This window comes from Corvus brachyrhynchos, unplaced genomic scaffold (assembly GCF_000691975.1).
Source record: "Corvus brachyrhynchos isolate BGI_N302 unplaced genomic scaffold, ASM69197v1 scaffold62, whole genome shotgun sequence".
In the NCBI taxonomy this organism is placed as follows: Eukaryota; Metazoa; Chordata; class Aves; order Passeriformes; family Corvidae; genus Corvus; species Corvus brachyrhynchos.
Genome location: NW_008236629.1, coordinates 4,595,463 through 4,617,516, shown reverse-complemented (window position 1 = coordinate 4,617,516; position 22,054 = coordinate 4,595,463). Strand labels below are relative to the sequence as shown.

Below are 22,054 nucleotides of genomic sequence, written 5' to 3'. Positions count from 1 at the left end.
AGGGGGGGCGGCCCTGTGTATGTCGGTGGCAGCTGCCTCATGTGCAGCTTCTGTCCAGTTCCTATTGGGTCACACTCATGCCTTTGTGCATTTGTCTGTTTTCTCTGTCCCTGCTCTTTCCAACAGGCACACCTCCATCCACACTGAGCACACCAAAATCGACAACCACTCCCTCGCCACCGGAGACTCGCACCACCACCACCAGCCCTACGAGCACAACGACCACTGTTACTGGATCACCAACAACCATCTCAACTCATGGAAGTATTATCACCAGACCCCCAGAAGTTCCACCCACAGAACCAATAAGTAAGTCCCAGGGTTTCATGTCCTTTGTTCATTTTAGAAAGCAGGGTTTATTGGCAGCTTAACATGTATTTTAGTTTCTATACTCTGCACTAATGTAGTTTTGATTATATTTCAAAAATATCCCAGCAGCTTTCAGCAGCAATGTCATATCCCCTACTGTCCCAGTTCACCTGCCTCTGTTAAAGTACATGAAGTACATGAAGGAGTTTGCCTGTCCTCACCCAAATGTGAAAGTTTTCGTTGAAGGACTGTCCTTGTGGGCTGTGTGGGCAGAACCAGTGCATCTTAATTCCTCTAGTATTGTTACTCACTCCTATTATGTACACAGTGCTTCTCTCTCTACCATGTGTCACTTATACCATGCTATAAAAGCACAAACAGATGGCTCTGAGGCTGGCCTGTGAGAATCATGAGCACTTTTTAACATCCTAATAAAAAAACTATTTTAAAGGAGTCTCCATTAGCAACCATAATGAAAACTGGCCATGTGAAAAAGCAGAAAAGTGAATTTGGGGTTCATAGCATCCCAAAATAGCTTGTGGGTGAGTAGTCTTAAAGGCTTGGGCATTAGAAATGGAACACATACTACTCCAGCAACTGCTCAGTTTCTGTAGAATCAAATGACTCTGAGCATAATCAAGGATGGTATGAACATGCCACATGAAGCAGCACAGGGAATAATGGTCTTTCCATAGAATATAGTATCACAGCAATACATAATTAACCAGAGTTCACTGATCTACTCAGTGGATTCCCCTGGATCTAGGACTGCTGAACTCTTCTCTGCAGTATAAAGTTTTAACATTGCAGAAGGTGTTCCCTCTGACACTAATTGTTGACTAAGTGTTTATATCAACGTCTCCTATGCAAGATGTAGGAAATTTTGTTAATAATCCCTCAGTGATGCAAAAACTGTTAATAAAACAATTTCTGTTTTATTTCTATCTAAAGACCCTATGCTTAGGCTTGTTGAACTACTTATGCTTAGTAGAAAATGAGATGACATTAGGAAGGAAATGCAATTTCCCTGCTTAAAATACTCTGTTTTCTCCCTGTCTTAAAGAGGGTACAACACCAGAATCAGAGACAGGCACTCCAGTTACTCCTTCAGCTACCCCACTGCCAACAACAAGAACGACAGAAATAAGTACAGTGTTTACTGCAAGCACCACTAGTCAACAGTCAACATCACCAGTGTCAACAAGCCCAGTGACAGCTACCACCTCTGAAGTCACTGAAACAGGATCGACCACCAAGACCACCACTTCAGGCCCCACACCCTCAAGATCCACCAGCACCACACCAGTAACAGAAACACCTGTCCATGAGACCACTACCACCAGGTTCCCAAGCCCTCCAACAGGATTACATACCACCACAACCTCAGGACCAGGCAGCACTCCTGTCACACCATCATCAGTATCAACAACCCCATTCCCTGGAACAGGGTCGACCACCAAGACCACCACTTCAGGCCCCACACCCTCAAGATCCACTCGCACCACACCAGTAACAGAAACACCTGTCCATGAGACCACTACCACCAGGTCCCCAAGCCCTCCAACAGGATTACATCCCACCACAACCTCAGGACCAGGCAGCACTCCTGTCACACCATCATCAGTATCAACAACCCCAACCAACCCAGGATCGACCACCAAGACCACCACTTCAGGCCCCACACCCTCAGTGTCCACTCCCCACACCACCACAGTAGGAACAGAAATAAGTACCCCAATGACAACCTCTGCAACTGTTACTACTCCAACAACGTCACCTGCTGTCACTAGCACCACGACTTCAGGACCATCCTCTCTAGAGTCTACGGCCAGCTCTACTGTATCTCTGCCATCTGTATCAACCAGCCCTGTGTTCACCACCACCTCTGGTACTACTCAAACAGAAAGCTTTACCACCACTTCAGGAACCACCTCTAGCAGTTTTATCACAATCAATGCAACCACCACCTCCACCACCTTCAAACCCCTTCCCCCTGGCTCAACTACTACATCTGGGCCTACTGCAACATCAACTGCAGTCACCACTACAGGAAGTTCTACACACAGTGCAACTCCTCCAGTTAATGGCTCAAGTTCAACTACAGGTCTAATACCAACCACTCCTAAAAAAACTTGTACTATTTTCCCTAATGAATCTTATGAGGTGAGTAGATTTTGTGCTTTCATTCTGCTTTGGATGGAGACTAGACACATAACTTCAATGTTAGTAAGATACAGAGTAGGCATTAATGTGGAAAGGAAAGGAAGTATCAGTCTGTTCTATTTCTTTAGTTTTCTTGGGTATCAGCAGGACTTCCAATGATATTTGGGTTGATAGCTTATATACTGCTATTAGCTCTTCAAGGATAGCTTTTAAAGAGCTTTCTGCAAGGAGCTAGATCACAATTCAGTTTTTGTCTTTATTGTAGTATAGCTCTGATGAAGAGGAAACCAAGACCTAAGTGGTACTAAGCTGTCTTTTCTATTTCTGCTTTTGAATAAGTCCAGAGTGGGTAAAAGTTTGTGTGTTTACACTGCAGCCCAACAAAAATCCACAGGGCTGCATTTGTCTGAGTTTGGAATGAGTCATGCTTGTTCACAGTCTGGTTTCAGGAGAGGACTGTGAAACAGATCACTGCATTTAAATGCTTGTGAAATTTGACTCAGAGTTCTTTTTTTTTTTTTGAACCCTCCACCTCTGACACAGACAAGTTAGTGTTCTGTACATTTCTAAAGCCTCCTCACAGCTCAGATGCCTACCAACTTGCTCAGTAGGTCTGCAGGAATAAAAATCATTCATGGCTGAAAAACTGGTAGAAGATATAAAAAAATGCATACAATCACAATGCATACACGTAATCACCTTGGACATTTCTCCCTGAACAGTTGGTGTTCACTGTAGCTTTAGCTGTTAATCTGTTCTAGGGCATTCATGGAAGGGAATTGATCATATATTGGCCATTCATATTGATCAGCATCTTTCACTGTTGATTAGAGAGGGTGTCTAGGTGATGAGATTAGATCAGACATCTCAGTTTTAGACAGCTGAAAATAGAAAAGGTGATTCCCATATCAGTTTACTGGCTCGACTTTTGTAAGCAATGCTTTTCACTTAGCAGCTGTCAGTTTTCCTAGCTCATCTTGCAGATCCAGATAGTGCTGACTGATGCACTTCCATCCTATTTTCAGATTTCTGGTGGGGAAAGAATTGTCAATAAACATACGGCATTTTAAAAACTGGCAGAAGATATTCAGGCATAACTGTTGTTAGTCTCATTGCTTCCTAAGGTTTGTCTCTGTCTCCTCCCTTCTCCTCTCTTTTCAAACACAGGAAGGTGACTCATGGTGGCTCTGTGAATGCATTAAGGCAATATGTGTAGAAGACAACGTTGTCCAGGTGATTCCAGTAATCTGCAATCCACCTCCAAAACCCACATGCGCCAATGGACTTTCTCCTGTGCCAGTCATTGATGAGGATGGGTGCTGTTGGCACTGGGAGTGTGATTGTAAGTATATATTTTGTTGAATATTTAATCTCCTGAGGGAACAATACTACTGTCAAGACCAATAATATTTATCAGGGAACAAGTATCATGCAGAAGACTGTGACCCAGTCTTCTAGTGTTGGTTAGTTTGCTGATTCTTTTTAGCTAATTGAGGGATTTGGTTAAGTTGCCATTATCTCTACATAACTGATGTGTTAATAGAGTAAATTGGTCTCCCAAAGTAGGATTTAAATGTCCAGATGGAGACATCTATAGGCTAGAAGCCTGTATATATTCTTTGTTCAGATGATTGGTAAAGATATATCTATGGTACAGTTAATCTTATTCTCAGCTGTCTGCCATTAATGTCAGATGAACTGTGCATTGAAAGTGGAAGTGGTTTTTATTGATGACTTCTAGCTAATGAGCTCATGCATTGACATATGCACTTCGTTAAAATTAAAATGCCCAAAGTTCAGTGAGATGTTTCCCATACCTACAGATTTTGCTTGTAGTCTGGTATGATTTGATATGTTGCCATAAGAGCCTAACTTAGCTGTATGTTTTTTTAGGCTACTGCACTGGCTGGGGAGATCCCCATTACATGACTTTTGATGGATTATACTACAGCTTTCAAGGGAATTGTACATATGTCCTTGTGGAAGAGATCAATAAGAAAGTTGACAACTTTGGTGTCTACATTGATAACTACTATTGTGATGCACGGGATGTAGTGTCCTGTCCTCGAACACTCATCGTGAGACACGAGACTCAGGAAGTGAGGCTGAGAACAGCACAACCAAATACTCTACAAGTAGAGGTACTAGAGAATGTTACCATTGATTTCTTGATTCAGATATTAATACTGCATCAACAGGATAATTATATTCACAAAGTTTGGGGAAAAAATTAATCTGTCTTTTAGATCCAGTAACAGTTTAGATTATAAAATTGGACTGCTTCGAAGGACTTCAAAGGACTACTGCAAAGCATTTTTTGACTCTGAATATGGGGGAAAAATTCTACGACTTCTTGTCTTTTTAATCTCAAATCTTTGTAGATCTCTCCTAAATACACAAATGTGGACAAATTGCTAAGAGGCAAGGATATAAAATAAGTTAATTTATAATTAACATTAATGTAACAAAGGAGAACAATGTGGAATGGGAGGAGATAATGTAAGGTAGACATAACAATAAAGTGCTGGCCTGAAGCATTTTTTAAAAGTACCATTAGTAGCTTTGACTTGTGTGGCCTTGTTAATTTTTCAGAATAAGACACTTATATGTGTATTCCATTAATAAATGTGATGTCACAGGTTTTGGGCTTCAAAATTGGTGAGAAGTGTTTGGGGCTTTTTATAGCTTTGTGCTGTTTGTTTGGTTTATTTTTGTACATTACTGTGTGAGAATATTACAAGTTAGGTTGCAACATATTGTTGAAAATTTACAACATTTAGATCTCTTTTTTTTCTCTAAAGCAAAGAAATCTCCCATTGCTGAGTATAAGCAGTAGTGTTAGTTTCACAGGTATATCATGGCTACTGTATTTAAGTAAATAATACAGTTTCAGTCTTATTTCTTTTATTTAATTTTCCTACAAGCATGTTCTCTTTATGCCAAGAAAATGTTCCCTTTGTGCCTAAAACGTTATACCATAAGAATTTAAGAGAATTTTATATTCCACTTTCATGAGGAGTCCTTGATGCCATAGTCACTCTAATAAGTCTGCTGAATGTTAGGATTTATCTGGTTTAAACCTTGAATTTTTAGCCTCATTTGTCCGAGGTTGATAGGTTTTCTGTGGCTCAGAGAAGAAAAGTTTGACTTTCCAGTAACAAAGGAAACACAGGAACACTTGTTACAAATTAAAAGGATATTATTTACCTTTGCATTCTCTCTGCAAAGCAAAGGAACAGTCAACTGTTTTGAAAAGACAAACTAAACATATGCCTCTTTTCTATTTTTCTTTATTTATTAGGTGACAGTAAACAACCAGCTTGTGGCTTTGCCTTACAAGAAGTTTGGTGTGAGCATCTATGAGTCAGGCATAAATCGTGTTGTGGAAATTCCTGAGCTGAAAATGAATGTGACTTACAACGGCTTGTCCTTTTCTATCAGAATGCCCTACAGTCTGTTTGGCAACAACACCCAGGGACAGTGTGGTAAGGCTTACTCTTCTAATTTTTGGACTCTCAGAAAACCACGATGACAGCCCTGCTGCAAAGATTAATGGAATTTCCTAGCAAATCTGTGAGTGAATTCTTTCTCACCTTACCACCCTTAGGTACTTGCAATAACAACACCGCAGATGACTGCATGTTGCCAGATGGAAACATTGCAGAAAACTGTGAAATCATGGCAGATCATTGGCAAGTTGTTGATCCTTCAAAACCACAGTGCTCTCCAGGCCTAGTTCCTACAGGTCCACCTAGCACAACACCAACACAGCCTTGCAAAGAATCTTCCATCTGCGAACTTCTTTTGGGAAGGTAACATTCCTCTTGGTTTTGCAAGCCTTTGGTCTTTGATTTAAATGGAAATTTTAGGATTAATTCATCAGTGAAAAGTTTTTCTAACTATTGCTCCTTTTCTTGTATCTCTATGGTTGCTTCCACTCTTTTACTTTTCCTGGTTTTTATTTTTTGCTGACAGTTTCTTTCAACCCTCTGGTTGCCACATTAACCTTTGTTTATGTTCCCACGTTCTTCTACACTCTCTGCTCTCCCCTGTTTCATGTTCTTGCCTTTTCCCACGTTTACTTAGCAGAAAACAGAGTCCAACTGAAAACAGAGATCTTATTTTTTAGAACACCATGTCAGAACTGAAAAAGAAAAAAAATCAAAATCTCTTTAAAGGGGTAACACATGGTTGCACCCAATAATATACAGCTCCTGGACTCAAAATGTTAATGTCTAAGTGTTTTGTAGGTGAAGGAAGAATACTTTAAGATATGTTGAAAGATTACAATCTGGATAAGTGCTCTTAGCACAAATCTCTCATCAATAGTCCACATCCACGTGTTCTTAATCTCCCACATCCACTGTTGCCACATCATAACGTGTTAAGCACATTGAAAAATGTATGGATCATTCAGTAACTAATAATGATAAATATTTCTGTTTCTAGTGTGTTCGAGCCATGCCATGCACTTGTCCAGCCTGACAAGTACTATGCAGCGTGTGTTTTTGATAGCTGTGTACTTCCCAACCTAGACCTGGAATGCTCAAGTCTGCAGATCTATGCTGCCACCTGTGCTGATCAAGGTGCATGCATTGACTGGAGAAAGCACACCAACGGTGTATGCTGTAAGTATCTGGCCATTCTTCTTGAAATGTTAAGGAAGATCACGTGGAACTGTTTCAGCAATAATGTCATACTGCTTTCAGAGTAATGAAGACACCAACAAATCACACCAGCTGGTTTCCTTAAGTAATTTTGCAGGTAACATTTTTAACCATGGAAATGTTAAATGGACCTGCAAAAATATACATGTATTGACTGTGCCAGAAACATCTGTATCAGTACATACTTTTTTGTAAGTAGGCAGTTCTGTGCTTTGCAGGCATCAGCAGATCACTCTCTATTTGGTGCATTAGTTTTCATCTGTAGTAAGAGCACAAAGGGTAGGAACACATTCCCCTTTGAGAACTTTGTGCAAAAGAGACTGAAATAATGGGAAAAAATTGTAATCAAGATGTAGACTCTTGGCTTTATCACCTCAGTGTAAACTACAGTACTATATGGCTAAATTGCACAAAATTATTCCAGTTAGAGACATGAGTCAGATATCTGGGATTTTTTTCTCTTTGCTTCTCAAGATTGCCATAGATACATAGGAAAAGGAGCAACCAGTGTTTAAGTTCTTAGCATAAGGCCATGGGGCTTTTATATGATATTGTCACTGAGCTGTTCCTCCTTTTTGTTTTTCCATTTCAGCTCATGAATGTCCCCCAGGTAAAGAGTACAGAGCATGTGGTCCTATTAAAGAGATGACCTGCAAATCAAGGTAAAAAATTCCTTCACAGTTAGTTATAGCTTGTACAACTGTTCAGTCATATCTAATGCTCAGGTGAATGAGCAAAATCAACCTCCTCTCATGTCTTAAACTGACTGTCAAATTTATTAGCACTGTTCTGTTGATCTTAAATCTGTGTGCCTGAACTGTTTCTGGTGTTTGGCTTTATCAAACACAAACACCGACAATCCCCAATCACGAATGAGCAGATCACTTGCCACTGTATTTTCAGTGAAAGGTTATTTAGCATAATCCTGCTGTATGTGCCTATGAGGTTAATGGTGTTCCTCTGAACATTTTGTCTCACAGAGGACAGAATGACACATCAACTAAACAAGCAGAAGGCTGTTTCTGTCCTAATGGAACCATGCTGTATGACTCCGGTGTGGATGTCTGCGTGAAAACCTGTGGTGAGTTTTACTGCTTCCCTTGGATGCATGTTTGTTTCCTCTTCGTTGTTTCCTTCTTGTTTATGCAACCTAGATTTGACTGTATGCAGTGCTCATACGATGTATAGTAGAGATGCCTCCTGTTATGTGACTGGTAATGGAAATTTTTTTGGTATTTTCCCAGGCTGTGTTGGAGTGGATATGATACCGAGAGAGGTATGATGCTGTATGCTTTTGTATTTCAAGTAGAAGCTTGGGTGGGGAGAGGAGAGTGGTCTCCACGGTGTGATCTTGTTTTGTCATCTCCCAACTTTGTGCTCCTGATTTTACTCCTGTTCCTTTTAATTGGTTACCATGCAATCACTCATTTTATTGTTTTTCAATGACAGTTTGGAGAAAGGTTTACAATGGACTGTCAGGACTGTATTTGCCTGGAAGGTGAACATGGCATTGTATGTGAGCCTCATGAATGTGACCAAAAGAAGGTCACTTGTGATGGAGAAGGCTTCTATGAGATCCAGGAAGTCAATCCTAAAGACCCCTGCTGCCCTCTTTTCACTTGCAGTGAGTTTATACTTTTGTTTCTAGTCTTTCTATACCTCTTGGAAATAGAAAGGAAAAGAGACTGCACTACCTTAGTACCAGAGATCTGCAGGAAGTCACAAAATAGTATCTTTCCTCATGCTTTTTAAAATCAATTGTCCCAGTGCTAGGGAAAATACATTTTAATATTGCAATGATTCAGTATAACTGAATTTACAGTTATGGCACTCAACATAACTCAAGCTATAGTTCTGAGTTCAGGGCCACATTTTATTTAAGCAAAATGCAGATAGATTATTGAATTCTCTGTCAATTTTTATTTTCCAGCAATTGCCTAAAATCCTGGAGAGATGCATATAATGGTGATACTTTATTAACACAGGATAATTGCACAGTAGAAAAAAATTAATAAATTAATACAGTACCCCATATCCAGTGCCTGGATTTACAAAGAAAAAATGTGTTTCCTATCTGCAGTTTGTCTCTTTGAAGAGAATCTGGACTGTTTCCTAGCAATGGAAAGTTCATCCTGAATGCTTTGATAGGTGCTTATTTCTACTAGCTGTGATTTAGTGTACTTTCTGGCTTATTTTTTTTTCTTTTTTTTTTTTTTTCTTAGAATGCAATACAAGCTTCTGCACAGCTAAAGCCCCCAAGTGCTCACTGGGATTTGAAGTTCATTCTTATATTCCCAGTGGTCAGTGCTGTCCTGTGTACCAATGTGGTAAGTCCCTTGGAAATACATTACAATTATTAGCCTTATATTTATTACATAATTTAGCATGACACTTAATAAGACTGTATGCAATAGCCTATGGAAAGAGGTATTAAACACAGTCAGATTCTACAAATTCATTACTATTAAAATTGGTTATTAGTGATACAGTTATGACAGCTAGGAAATGGGATATAGCTCAGGTGGCTCAAGTTCAATTTTCCTGATTATAATTACACGTAAGAACAGCTACAGAATTAACTGGGATGCTGATCTCAGCTTAATCTAGCAAAAAGTCCCTAGAAGCATCTCCAGTAGAAGACAGATTTACAGTTCTTGGTAACTGAAACAAGGAAGTACTTGTATCTGTTAAGTGGACATTCTTGGTTATGAACTGGACTGCACATACTGGGACGAATCTTCGTCCCTTTTTGCACATGCAGCATTAATTTTTATAATTTATACATGTCCTGTCTGCTACCAGAACTGGGGAGTAATCATATGAATTGTGATTCATTGTGGAAGAAATTAGTTTGGTTAGAGTGGGGTAAAGACATTTTTTATTCTTTTTTCCTGTCTAAATATCTAATTCCTTGCTTATTAACAGTTCCCAAGGGGGTTTGCGTACACGGGAATGCTGAGTTCTTGGTAAGTTTCTGTATCAATAGTCTTCTAAAAATGCTTTAAAGACCAGTTAGTATACTTGATCAGAAGTGCTATGAAGAAGTTTATCCAGTAAAATCAGTATTTTAGAAATTGTCTAATTTCTGTCAGGAGTTTATCAATTTCACAAAGCCTAAATCTTTTCTGAAGTTTCCTGTGTAGGAAAGAAATTGAAGGGCTGCATGTATGTCAGTATCAGAGAGGAATTTGGGTTAAGTGTTCTGGCATTTAAAAAAGTCAGTCCACATTTACTGTCAGCACATTACTGCAGTTTTAAGACCCTGTTTTCAAAAATTAAAAGATATGTAAGTAAGTATTATTCTAACCAAACCTAGATTTCTAATAAATTCTCTTGGGTCTAGTAATTGTACCTGTTCTTTTAATATCAGAGTTTCTCATTGCTATACAGGACTTCAGTAAAGACATACATTCGGTATTTAAAATGTTGTCTCCATAAATGGCTAGGCAAATAGCTATCCAGTTGTCTTTATGATTTTTTCCTTTTCCATTGCTAGATTTATAGATTTTTAAAAAATTAATAGATGTCTGTCAAACACATACTATCTCCTTAATATGTGATTCTTTTCCTTAAAACTTGTAGCCCAACTCCTCAGTCTTTGTTGACAAGTGTCAGAATTGCTTCTGCACAAATGATGTTAACATCAGCACTCAACTGAATATCATCTCCTGTGAACATGTCCCCTGCAACACATACTGTCAACCAGTAAGTGGCAAGCTTAAAGAAACAAAAGACCCCAAAATACCCATATATGTGAAAATCTGTTTGATCAATGAGTGGTATTAAGCAAAGGACAGGGAGTTGAAACCCAGAGACCAACTCCAGCATGGATATCAACTGTTCTTTGAGCAATCTACTGCCTGAGATTGACTGTGTTACTGAAAGCATTCAGTTCACAATGGCAGGATTAGCTGGGAAATTTCTGTAGACCATGTTGTGGAGTGGTATTTAATTATTATGCATATTTATTGTAGTGCATTAATTTATTCCATTTATAACCTGCTTTTATTACTTGTCTTCTGTTGGTTTGGAACATAGAAAGCCACAAATCTAGAGTGCACTTTGAAGTGTAATCAATTAATGGATTAGTATGTTCTCATTTATTTCTCAAAAATTCATCTATCATCGTGCCTTGTTTTTAACTAATTTTAATTTCTAGGGCTATGAACTTAAACCAGTGAAAGGTGAATGCTGTGGAAAATGTGTGCAGACCAAGTGCATTATACACACAGCAGACAATTCTGAACTCATCTTGAGTGTAAGTATGCTCTATGTCTTATGTCTCCACCAAATCTGTAAAGTTCCCTCTTTCAGAAAGGGAACATCTCCTTGCCAGAGACAAGGCTTTAGTGTAAGTTTCCACCTGAAAGATCAAAATCTCATCTAAAGCAAAACCTAGCTACAATTTTTTGACCTGAAGGTCAAAGGGTAGGTATAATGAAATAAAATTATCTGGAAGGCCCATCTTGGAATGAGAAATCCAATACCATTGGAAGGGGTTTTCTTCCAGTGTCTGGAAGCTTGGGCTTTTCTATGTCATTTGATTTCTGTATGCTGAAAAACACTATTAAAGCCTGCATATGAAACAATTCTGTTGCTCTTGTAGGATGAAGATTTAGGGTTGTTCTTAATTATCGTAAAACAGTCTAGCTTTTTGAAGGCAAAATCCATGGGCATGGATGATTTTGTTAAAGTACGCTATGTACTTTAGAGACATTTTTCTTTCTCAAGGAAAATCCCATGTAAAAGTGAAGATTTTCCCCATGTATGGCATATTGCAATCCATGTCATGATCTGTATCTCAAGTGGCTGTTAACCTAAAAATAATTGACTGGGAAACAAGATGAAAGTCATTATCAGAGGGCAAGAAAATTTCTGTCTGAGCTCCCTTCAGCTTTCCTTACTATGCTTTGCATTTCACTTGCAGCCTGGAGACTTTAAAAATGATCCTCGCAACAACTGCACCATTTATAGCTGTGTAGATGTCCACAACCAGCTTATCGCTTCCACATCTGAGATTACCTGTCCAGCATTCAATGAGGAGAGCTGCAAACCTGTAAGTAAAAATGGAAAATTCACTCTCTACTTGATACATAGATTACTTCAGTTTAGTTCAGCCATCTAACTAACAACAAAAGTAAAATTTAGCTCTGATAACCTGTCATGATATTTTCTCAGTCCTAAGGGTGAAAGTTCCAGATGCATCCATGCACAGCCCTATAGAGTGTATAAAATAAGATACCTGGGTGACAATTCAAGGCTTATAAGTCATAGCTGTCTCTCAGTAGCCAAAATACTGGTCAGCACCAAGATACTGAATCTTTGCTAACTGCTTTGTTTGGGGTCCTGTCTCAGCAAGAAGCAGTTTCCTTGAATGTTACAGAAACACAAGCTGTTCAGTCAGTAGGCCACCAGTAACACCATGCACAGTCCCCATTCAAATACAGAGGACTCAGAAAGCATTTGTTGGAATTGTTTCTGAGGAAAAGTTGCGTGATGTTAACTGTAGACTTCCTTCAAAGAATTGTTTTTATTTTCACAATCCTTTGTAAACTGATAGATTTCAAGTCAGGAAGAGACTGTTTTCTTTGCTTATTTAGATCAATGCTACACTTTTCACTGGTTATTTCCAGCCACTGAGGAACTGCTCTCCTCAGTTTTTGACCTTAATGCCTATTTAACATAGAAAAATAAAATAATGTAATTTTTTTCTGTTTCTTTTCTCTTTCAGGGAACTATTTCACTCTTACCTAACGGTTGTTGCAAAACCTGTAAGTATGCCAGTGTATCTGAATCAACAATACAGAGAATGAATTGTCTTCTTAAATCAACGCATTTTCCAGATATATTTGTATTTAAATAGATACTTTTTAATTTATATTTGTCATTCCAAGCCTTCACTGTCTGATCACTCTGGAGAAGTTTCAAGTGAAGCAGAAAGACCACTTAAGGCAATTCTTTCAGTGCGCTAGGGAAGCCCAGGGAATTCTGAGGTGTGAGGGACTTCTGGAGCTATTTCACTGAAAGAATTTTCTGCTCTTTCTGTGTAGGTGCCCCTGTGGACAGCCAAACACCGTGCTCTGTGCGGCAGAGAAAAGACTTTATCATCTACAAAGGCTGCCGCTCCGTGGACAGAGTTGAGTTGTCGGAATGTGAAGGAACATGTGGAACCTTCTCGCTGTAAGTAAACTCACAAGACAATGAGATTTAAGTCCTGGTGGCACTGAGCTTGTTTATATAAAAGGAACAATAAATAGGTAGACTACAGAATGGTAGAAGACCTGGAACTATCTGCTCCCCAAATCACGGACATAAAGTCATGGAATCTGTGACTGACTGGTTGATTTGTCTTAATACAAAGCAGAAAAGTGTATTAAATTGCCTAGGGATTCAGACAGCTGTGATAAGGCCTATTCATCCATTAAGAGCTGGTTTTGTGTCAGACCACCTTGGCTAGGAATCATCACAGAAGAACATGGATTATTTCCTGTAGTGGGAATGAGCCCAGAGAGCAGCCAGACTTCAAGATTTTAAGTGGAAAAGCTGCTTCTCAAAAGTTAACATCTAAAATGAAATGCACATACACTTCTTTTTAAAGGAAGATTCAAACATACATGATTTTTATACAGTAAAGAAATGAGAAAATGAATGCTTTATGTATGGTGTTAGTATTTTGATTGTACATTTTTCTCTGAAATGAGAGAATATACAAAAAAGTGGCTATAAGGAAGTGGTTAGTAGGACACTTGGTAGTGAGCTACTAAAACACTGGAAAAACACAACTCTAGCTCACCAAAGAAACTGTCACTTACTGCCTATCACTGAGTCTGCCACAGTGCACCTTACATGGATGAAAACTGATCTTTAGTATCACATGGAACTCTGATTATCTAGGGAGTTTATTAGTAGTTTGAAATTCCTGATCATCTTAGGGTCTTGCTGTGGTTGCTTCTACACACAAATACAAGAAAAAGATGGATCTTGTCACAGTTTATGGCCTGATACTGACAGGTTCTTCAGCTTAGGAAAGGTGCTTAGGAAGCTGATGAGCACAAAGCTGCAAAAAATACTTTGCTGTGAGATGGAAACAGAAAGAGCTGCTGCTTCCCCTTCCTCTTAACACTGCCCTGATTGGGATATACATTTTTTAATCACTGTTCTGTCAGATGAGCTTAGCACTTCCATTAGGCACAGCTGTGGCTCTTCTCACAGGAGTTCTGTACCTGCTTTCACCCTCTCCTGTTGGCTTCTGGCACAGAGTAACGTTGCCATTTTCGGTGTTAACAGATATTCTGCTGAGGCCAATTCTATGGATCACAGCTGCTCCTGCTGCAGAGAAACAAGCACCACTGAGAAGCACGTGGTACTGAAATGCCCTGGTGGGCACTCAATGTCACATAAGTACATCTACGTGGAGAGCTGCAGCTGTCAAGACACTGAATGCAGAAACCCAAAACTCAATGAGCTGCAGAACAATGAAGAAAATGACAAGGCGAGCACTCTGAACCGGATCAAGAGAGCCATCAGCTTAACATCAAAATGAAGGCAAAAAGCCCCTGGCATCATTAACTGAAAGGACTATGAACCATTCTTAACTTCCTTGACTACTTTTGAACTTTACTTTTCCCAGTAACTGTATCCTGTTTGTTCTCTGAATAATTTGACCAGTGCCCTATTTATTTGTGCACAAAATAAGAACACAAATTTGTATTCTTCCAAGTGCACAGCCTCTTGGGTCCTTTTCAAATCTGCTTATTTTCTCTGACTGATTAAAAGCACATTTCAAAAAGCATGGCTTTTGTACTTATTCTTGTACTCTCTTGATGAATTTGAGTTTGAAGAGAGAAGAAAAGTTCTTTTACAAGTTATAGGAAGTCAAGTGATTTCCTAAATTTTTGGGATATCTACTCCTGGCTCCTTAAAAACTGATAAGATTGTGCTGTTCAGAAGACCCAGTCTGTAAGGTGGGAGAGAAGATGATGATGTCTGCCAGAACAAAGCCAAAAATGAATAATCATCATGCAATGATTCAGATGACTTGGAGAAACTTCTAGTTCAGCAACAGATGTTATTTTAGCAGGGCTCTGCATGTTAGAACTGTCTCAGTTCTTCGCAATTATGTATTTTCACTAAAACTGTAGTTCCTCAGCCATGTGAAGTTCACTCACAGTGCTTTCAGGATGTATAATTACTCCTGTAGTAAGAGCTCTCCAAATTCCAACATTTGCAAAACAGATGCCCATCACTGAGCTAGTAATCCTAGGCTTCCTCTGCAGAAAATGGAAAACAACAGCCGTTTTTGATATTAATTTGTCTCACAACAAAGGACATATCTAAAGGAGTGCCTGTTTATCTTATTGTAAGGGGAGCTGAAGCAGGTAACTGGAAGATGTTCATTTCTCTTGAATCATCCTAGAGTACAGTGAGGGCAAACCACACCTGTTGTAGTGAAAAAAAATGCTTTTGGTTTTATTTTGTCTCCATTAATGAAATCTTTATTGGCAATAGCCAACCTCAATACTGGCATCTTTGCTACCTAAAGGATTGGTGGCACCATTTTTTGCTACTAGTAGCCTATCAATTGTGCTGCAGCTTAAAAGGCAGATAAAATTTTTGCCTTTTTATAAGACTGATAAGAATGTTCAGAAAGTGAAACTCCCGATTTTTTTCAGCATTACAATACTATGACTGGAGAGCAGATTTCTCTGGAGCTGGAGAGGTAGCTGATCTAACAAGAAGGAAGTTTTGTCAGTTTACAGAGCAAGCTGCAGAACTAATGAAGCCCAGTTTCTGCTTTATTATGGGTTTCTAAGGATTTCTATCTCTATATTCATTGTAAGATGTGACTGAGAGTTTTCTCCCAGGTCACTTACAAAGTCACTCTCCTCTGTGGATTCTTTGTTATCCAACAATTTCTGTGCTGACACTGGAACCATGTTTCCTTGAGCCTTTTGCAAAAACGGCTTTCCTCAAAATCTGTTGAAATTTAGCTGTCCTTGAGATTTTCATTTTTGCAGTTAAATTTGGCTGAAGTCAGCAAATAAATTCCAGAGATGGATACATGGTGTGATCAAATCTGCCTTGTTTCCTATGAAAAAGAGATAAAATATTACTAGGCAGAAGTGGCATTTTGCTGCACACTGTATTTACATTGAAATATAAAATCTTCCTTGCTTCATTTAATTTTCATTTGGTCTGTAGCACAGGCTCCTTCTGTCCCTTCTAGTGATGGGCAAACTACTTTTTAATGAGAAAGTTTAAAGATCCTGGATTAAAGTCAGTAAGGCTGCAGATTTCGCCTTCACCACTGCAGGGCAGTCTATGGCTAAGAATGTAAAGTCACTTCATACCAAAAAAGCAAGCTGCCTTGAAAGGGAGTTTCTGTTTCATCACGTAGAGGGTTTTATCTCAGAAGAATGAATGCTGATCTCTCCCCACAGACATTTAGATGCTCTTAGTAAGCAGTGGACAGGAATTATCCTGACAGAAATTTACATGCACCCATGAGGTGTTGTTTGTCACAGTGCTCTGGGTTATGGCAGCCCTCTCAGTTTTGGTGCCGGGTCAGTGCTGCCCATAAGCAGGTTCACAAGCACACGCTGTCACAGAACTCTTACTTACAAGTGCTTGGCCGTTATGGGTCACACTGTACATGTCAAACCTCCACCCCTTTCTGCACTCTTAGTCACCTCAGAACTTTGTGGTTCAGTTTGCACCTGCGTTTCCAGTGGAACTAGATGGCAAAATCAAACAGATTAAACTTTCTCCAGTGGAGAAATCCACCAATAGTACTTGGGAGAGAAAGAAAGGAAAGAAGCCTTAACTGTGTATCCCTACAAAGAGTAGTAGTGGCAGTGAGCAGCACTTTTGCTCCCCTCCACAACAATCTTGGAATTAAATTGAGATCTGTATTGTCTCATCCCAGGAAGCATTTTGTTCCTTAAGCAAGAGCTATTGGGTCTGCAGGCCACAAGTTCTGGAAAACCCAGGAAAAAACTGAAGAAATATCTCTCATCACCCTCTCTGAAAGGGTGATGTCAGCCCATTAGGGACTCAGGAGATTGTGGAACCTTCTGCTCCCATTGTCTTCCAGGCAGGACCCTGGCAGCTTCATAAAAAATATTAGTGCTGGAAAGGAATGGGCTTGTCTCTGTCCTCAAAGAATGACTCTACTCTCCAGGAATTGCCTTGTCTCCTGGACTGTAGCAAAAAGGGAGCAGTAACAAGAGCCCACATCTTGTCTCCATGCCTGAGTCCTGTGTTCATCTCCTCTAGACTTTCTGTCTAGCCTCCCACTTTCACGGGTGGGAAGGAGTTTCTTTTTGGCTTGTTTCTTTTTCTTCCTCTCCCAGTACTTAACAGTTCTAGTTTTGCCTTGAAAAATGGGGAAGCCTTCTTGGAAGACAAGTAGGACTTCCAACCAAATAGCCTTTGAAGGCACCAAAACCCAAGGTCCCAGCTCCTGCTGCCCAAGAACACATGGATTTCATTCCCAGTTGTAGTCTTCTTCTCCAAGATAGTTCAAATCTCAAACTATTTCCTTGTAGTTACCTGGAGATGCACTGGAAACTCAGTGTTGTTCACAGGGACTCTTCAGCAACACAGTGAGAAATCCCATCCGCATTCAAAAATGAGTTAATGGAAGATTTGCTGATAAAGTGAGCACAGTTGTTTTATGAAGCATTACTGGACAAGTGTTTTGAGAACACTAGGGACAGAAAGGAAAATACTTGTTAGGAATATGGAAAAATCACTGCTGCTATCTGAGGTGAGGCAGATGGGATTCAGAAAGAGGGAAAAAGCCACATGCAAACCAAGAAGAATTCTTCCCAAAATAATATAAGGTAGGGGTTTTTGATCTAATAACTACCTTGCTTTCTGATCTATGTTCTATAATAGTATTATTTTGTGCTGTGGGAGAGGAAGGGTAAGATAAAATTTTCAGTATGTTTACCGTTTGAGTGTACTTTGCTAAACTACACTTCACTGAACTGAGCACATGCAACTCTGCACATAAACCCCAGTGAAAGGACTTCAGCAAAGGCAAAGCCCTAAGTAAATAATCGTGCAGTTACTGTGCTTGTTATACACTGTTGCACTTGTCTAGAAAAGCAAACTCAGACACCGGGAAAAGGCAGAAATAGAATTAAAAACTCTGAGATCATAGGAAAGAAAATTCTTGTGAATTTTAGGTCTGACAAAAACTGAAATACATTTAAATAACTGTAACATTGATATACAAATTCTGAAATTTCATCTCCCAGCAGAAACTTTGAGGGGCATGGGGGTATTTTAAGGCAAAACAAGTTCTTAAAGTTGAGCAGCCCTCTTCCAGGGCCCAATTTGCAAAATTAACTCAATCTTTTCAGGCTACCACAAACAGCTGTGTTCTTAACTGGCAACCTCCCAGACTAAGGTCCAAACAGGTCCAAGCAGGCTACCTAAGCCGTATTTCCATCACTAATATGGAAAAGCCAGTAAGTTCTTTTTCAGTGTCACCCTTCTAAAATCTGTTATTTCAAATGTTCCTTTAATGTTCCAGTTTTTCAGCTTTCTTATGTGAAATGCTTGAATTCTTTTCACAGCCTAGTCTCTAGAACATTTAAAACCACCATTGTGATGCTTTCATTACCCCAAGACTTTGAGAAAACTCAAGCAGAGAGAAAGTATGGCAGAGCTGGTGCTGAGAAGGAGCACCTGTGCTCCATGCAGTTTTCTTTTAAGCAGTAACAAAAGGCAACAGGAACAGTGGTCAAGGAATGTGGCTTTACACAGTGCCTGTGACCTGACACAGCAGTTAAATTTCAATAGCCTGTCCCTTTGGACTAGTGTAGCTGAGCACTTCTTGCCCTTTTTTGGCAGAATCTATGGAATCTGTATGACCATTGTTCTCCTTAAAAATACAGGGAGTCTGAGCAAGCTGTAAGGGCAGGTAGTTCTTGGGTGGCTAATTCTACCTTCCACAACATGCTAAGCAGAGGCCTGGGAAAACTGTCCCCTTTGCCTTGGTTTTCCTCTCTCTGGGTAAACATTCAAATTTAGAAGAAAATTGGTATTCAGCCACCTACAAAACTGCTTTAGTTTTAGTGGCTACTTTGTTCAAGGCAGGTCAGTCTCTGAAACTTAAATGACAGAGAACTTAGCTGCTACCACAAAATATTTTCATATTAATAAATAGTTCATGCTGGAAGGATCTCAGTCTCAGGAGTCCAGTAGAAATAGTCTGACAGAGTTTTAGACTGGATTAACAGGGACACAGTTTAAGTCCAATTTAGAAAAAAAAACCCCAGCCACAGCTAATGTTGCGTAGCTTCCCACCTTAACTTGTTCTCTGCCTCATGTCTTAGCTTTTCTTTCGGCTTGCAGTAACCTTCAGTCCTGCTGGACATGGTTACTGGGTATGTAATTTCATGTAATTTCAAGGTTATAGAGACTTCAGTATTAAGCACGCAGTGGTTTCTTCTGAATTATCTTGGCACCCAGGAAATAAGAAACTGCTTTTTTAAGAAAGAGGTAGAATCTGCTCTAGCCAAAACCCCATAAAATTCTAATTATTAAAGCAGAAAATTCATATGCTTCCCTTTGTTCTGCTACCCCATATTTTTCCACCAGGAAGGTTGTTTAAAGAAAAACCTTTCAAGTAGAAAATCTCAAGGGCCCAACCTCCTGATGAGATGATTTTCTATGTAAGGAGTCTCTCTTACGTGAGGAAGTGCCAATAGGTCAAAGAGACCTGTGTGCACGAACACCAATCAGCCATGTCATTACTCCTTGTACATGGATTTTGAAAGATCTACATCTTCTTAAAGAAAAACAAAAAAGAGCAGCTGAACTCATTCCTTGCAAACAGGAATAACTAATCTCCTTGATTTGTTCATGAAAAGTCAAGGAGCCCTATGGCAGGATGAGAGGTTAAGGAGCTTTTTGTCCATTCTAAGGCAAAATGTAAGAAAACATCCAACCACCTCCTACCAAAATTAAAATACTGAAGGCATTCTTCATGTATTTTAATGGACAATTAATGACAGATATCCATTCCCTCCTTTCCCACTACTTGCTACAGACTACCTTATACTTAATGACATCTGTTTCAAACTGTGTGGTAGATAAAAATCTGATGGATCAAATAAATCTTTAAAGTAACTTTCCTAAATTCTATGATATCATGCAAAGGATTAAAAAGGATAATTCATGTTGTTCTTTAATTCTACTGGCAATTTAGAATATACAAGTGATTGTTATAACTACCAGTTTTGTAAAGTATTTTGCCAAATTCACTTCAGATGTTTTTTATCATGTGGATTATTGGCACAAAGTGCCTGACACCAAATGTAATGTTTTCCTAGCTAACATTATTTTTTTTACAAAGCACACATAATTTCTCTAGAGTTATTATCCAGACAGTGCTTGTAAAGCACCATCTTATAGTGGATACTCATTTCAAGAAGCAGTACCAGTTTTGCCTGAAATGAACTGGATTGTTAGAGGATTTCCAAGCTAAACCTCCCCAGTGCTTGGATTGACCCAGGATAGCCATAACTCTTTACAGTATGTATGGAATCACCTTTTTACTGAAGGATATGATACAAATGCAACTGCTAGACTTCAGTACAGTAGCTGGCTATGAAGGGCATTAATGCACCAGATGCCTCCTATTCGAGTGTGTCTTTTACCAAGTTTGTAGCAAAAAAAGTACTTTTGTGAGTCACTGGTGTATTACATCAGCTTCATGATGGCTTATCTTCGGTGAGTCAGTGGTGATAAAGAAGCTGAGTTAATATTTACCTATTGTATTTACTAAAATTACATACCCTTTAATGGCAAATGATCCATGAAATGGGCTGTAAAGGGGCCAAGAGGAATTGTTCTTCTTGCTAATACAGCTGCAGAAGAGGGAAGGCCTCTTATCCTGCAGGGTCCAATAAAGGGAAGAGTTATTAATCCCAGTATGTCACTGCAGGGGGAATAGTTATAACTTGCGTGCCAATAGCAATGATTCAGTGGTAAGTGATCAACACAGTCTGTAAGCTCCCTGTCAGTCTGCATTTCCTTCTGAAAGCTTCCATGTATTTCTTCAGAAAACCTCAGTGTTTCCACGCTTGAATATAAAAACTTCATTTGAATGCGAACATCCTTCCCCTGTCAATAGCCCTGAAATCATTGCAGAAGATTGAAGCAACCAGTGATTTCTAAGGAGTGTAGCCCGCAGTATCTGTGGAGAAGCCAGAAGCAGCAGCTCTGGTTAGTCATTGACAGAAACTCTCCTCCCCAAGAAATGGCAAAGGAATGGCACAAATGACAGAGCAGACAAGCAGAGGTAAGAAAATGGCTAGGTACAGAACAAGAGCACTGGGTTTCCTGTTTCTCTGAGTAGAATTTTGCTCTTGCTTTTCTCAGGGGAGGATCCCAGATGACTGATACGACTGTCTCTGCTGAGTAGAGCATAAGTGGATGTTGGTTCAGTGAATCTTTTTTTATTCTCTCTCTTCCTTGAACAGTTTTAACAGGTGCTGTTCATGTTCTTCCCAGGCCCCTGAGTGCTAAGTGGGGCTTACAGGGGGAAATCATGCCTTAGCTCATTCCTTCTGCCCATCCTTGCATTCCCTTGAATCACCCCATATGTAGAACACGAAGGACTGGAAGCTGCAGAGGTCAACATCAGTTTGTCATCAAAGGACTAGTCCAACCTGAAGGGTATCTTTGGCAAGTGGTTAATACATGGTTCCTGCTGCTTTTGTGCAGCTCAGTGGGAATAAAGGGGTTTTCCTCCAGAGTTAGGAATCATAGTCCTAGAATCTGATTCTTCCTTCTACTCTCATACCAAAATGAATGAAATAGCTGCTTTGATTGCCTGGGTGGGAATTGGAAAGGAAGAGGATAGTGATTGAAAAAACATTGACTTTATCTCAGCGGAG

The 22,054-nt window shown here is 39.5% G+C and overlaps 2 protein-coding genes across 2 annotated transcripts in view; both read left to right on the top strand.

Moving 5' to 3' along the window:
- The window catches only part of LOC108444778 (histidine-rich glycoprotein-like), a 6,393-nt gene extending 4,542 nt beyond the window's left edge, over window positions 1-1,851 (top strand). The window contains exons 5-6 of the mRNA XM_017726576.1: window positions 127-309; window positions 1,373-1,851. Coding sequence (XP_017582065.1) covers window positions 127-309; window positions 1,373-1,484 — 295 coding nt within the window. The 3' untranslated portion in view covers window positions 1,485-1,851. The remainder of the gene's footprint in view (window positions 1-126; window positions 310-1,372) is intronic.
- Window positions 1,852-1,855: 4 nt separating this feature from the next.
- Window positions 1,856-14,921, top strand: LOC103624963 (intestinal mucin-like protein). The gene is made up of 18 exons (XM_017726645.1): window positions 1,856-2,472; window positions 3,640-3,814; window positions 4,366-4,613; window positions 5,774-5,957; window positions 6,080-6,284; window positions 6,922-7,100; window positions 7,732-7,801; window positions 8,120-8,220; window positions 8,384-8,415; window positions 8,589-8,763; window positions 9,362-9,466; window positions 10,065-10,105; window positions 10,722-10,844; window positions 11,299-11,397; window positions 12,067-12,195; window positions 12,871-12,910; window positions 13,190-13,319; window positions 14,427-14,921. The coding sequence occupies exons 1-18, from the start codon at window positions 2,047-2,049 to the stop codon at window positions 14,680-14,682; spliced, it is 2,718 nt and encodes a 905-aa protein (XP_017582134.1). The 5' UTR covers window positions 1,856-2,046; the 3' UTR covers window positions 14,683-14,921.
- The last annotated feature ends 7,133 nt before the right edge of the window (window positions 14,922-22,054 follow it).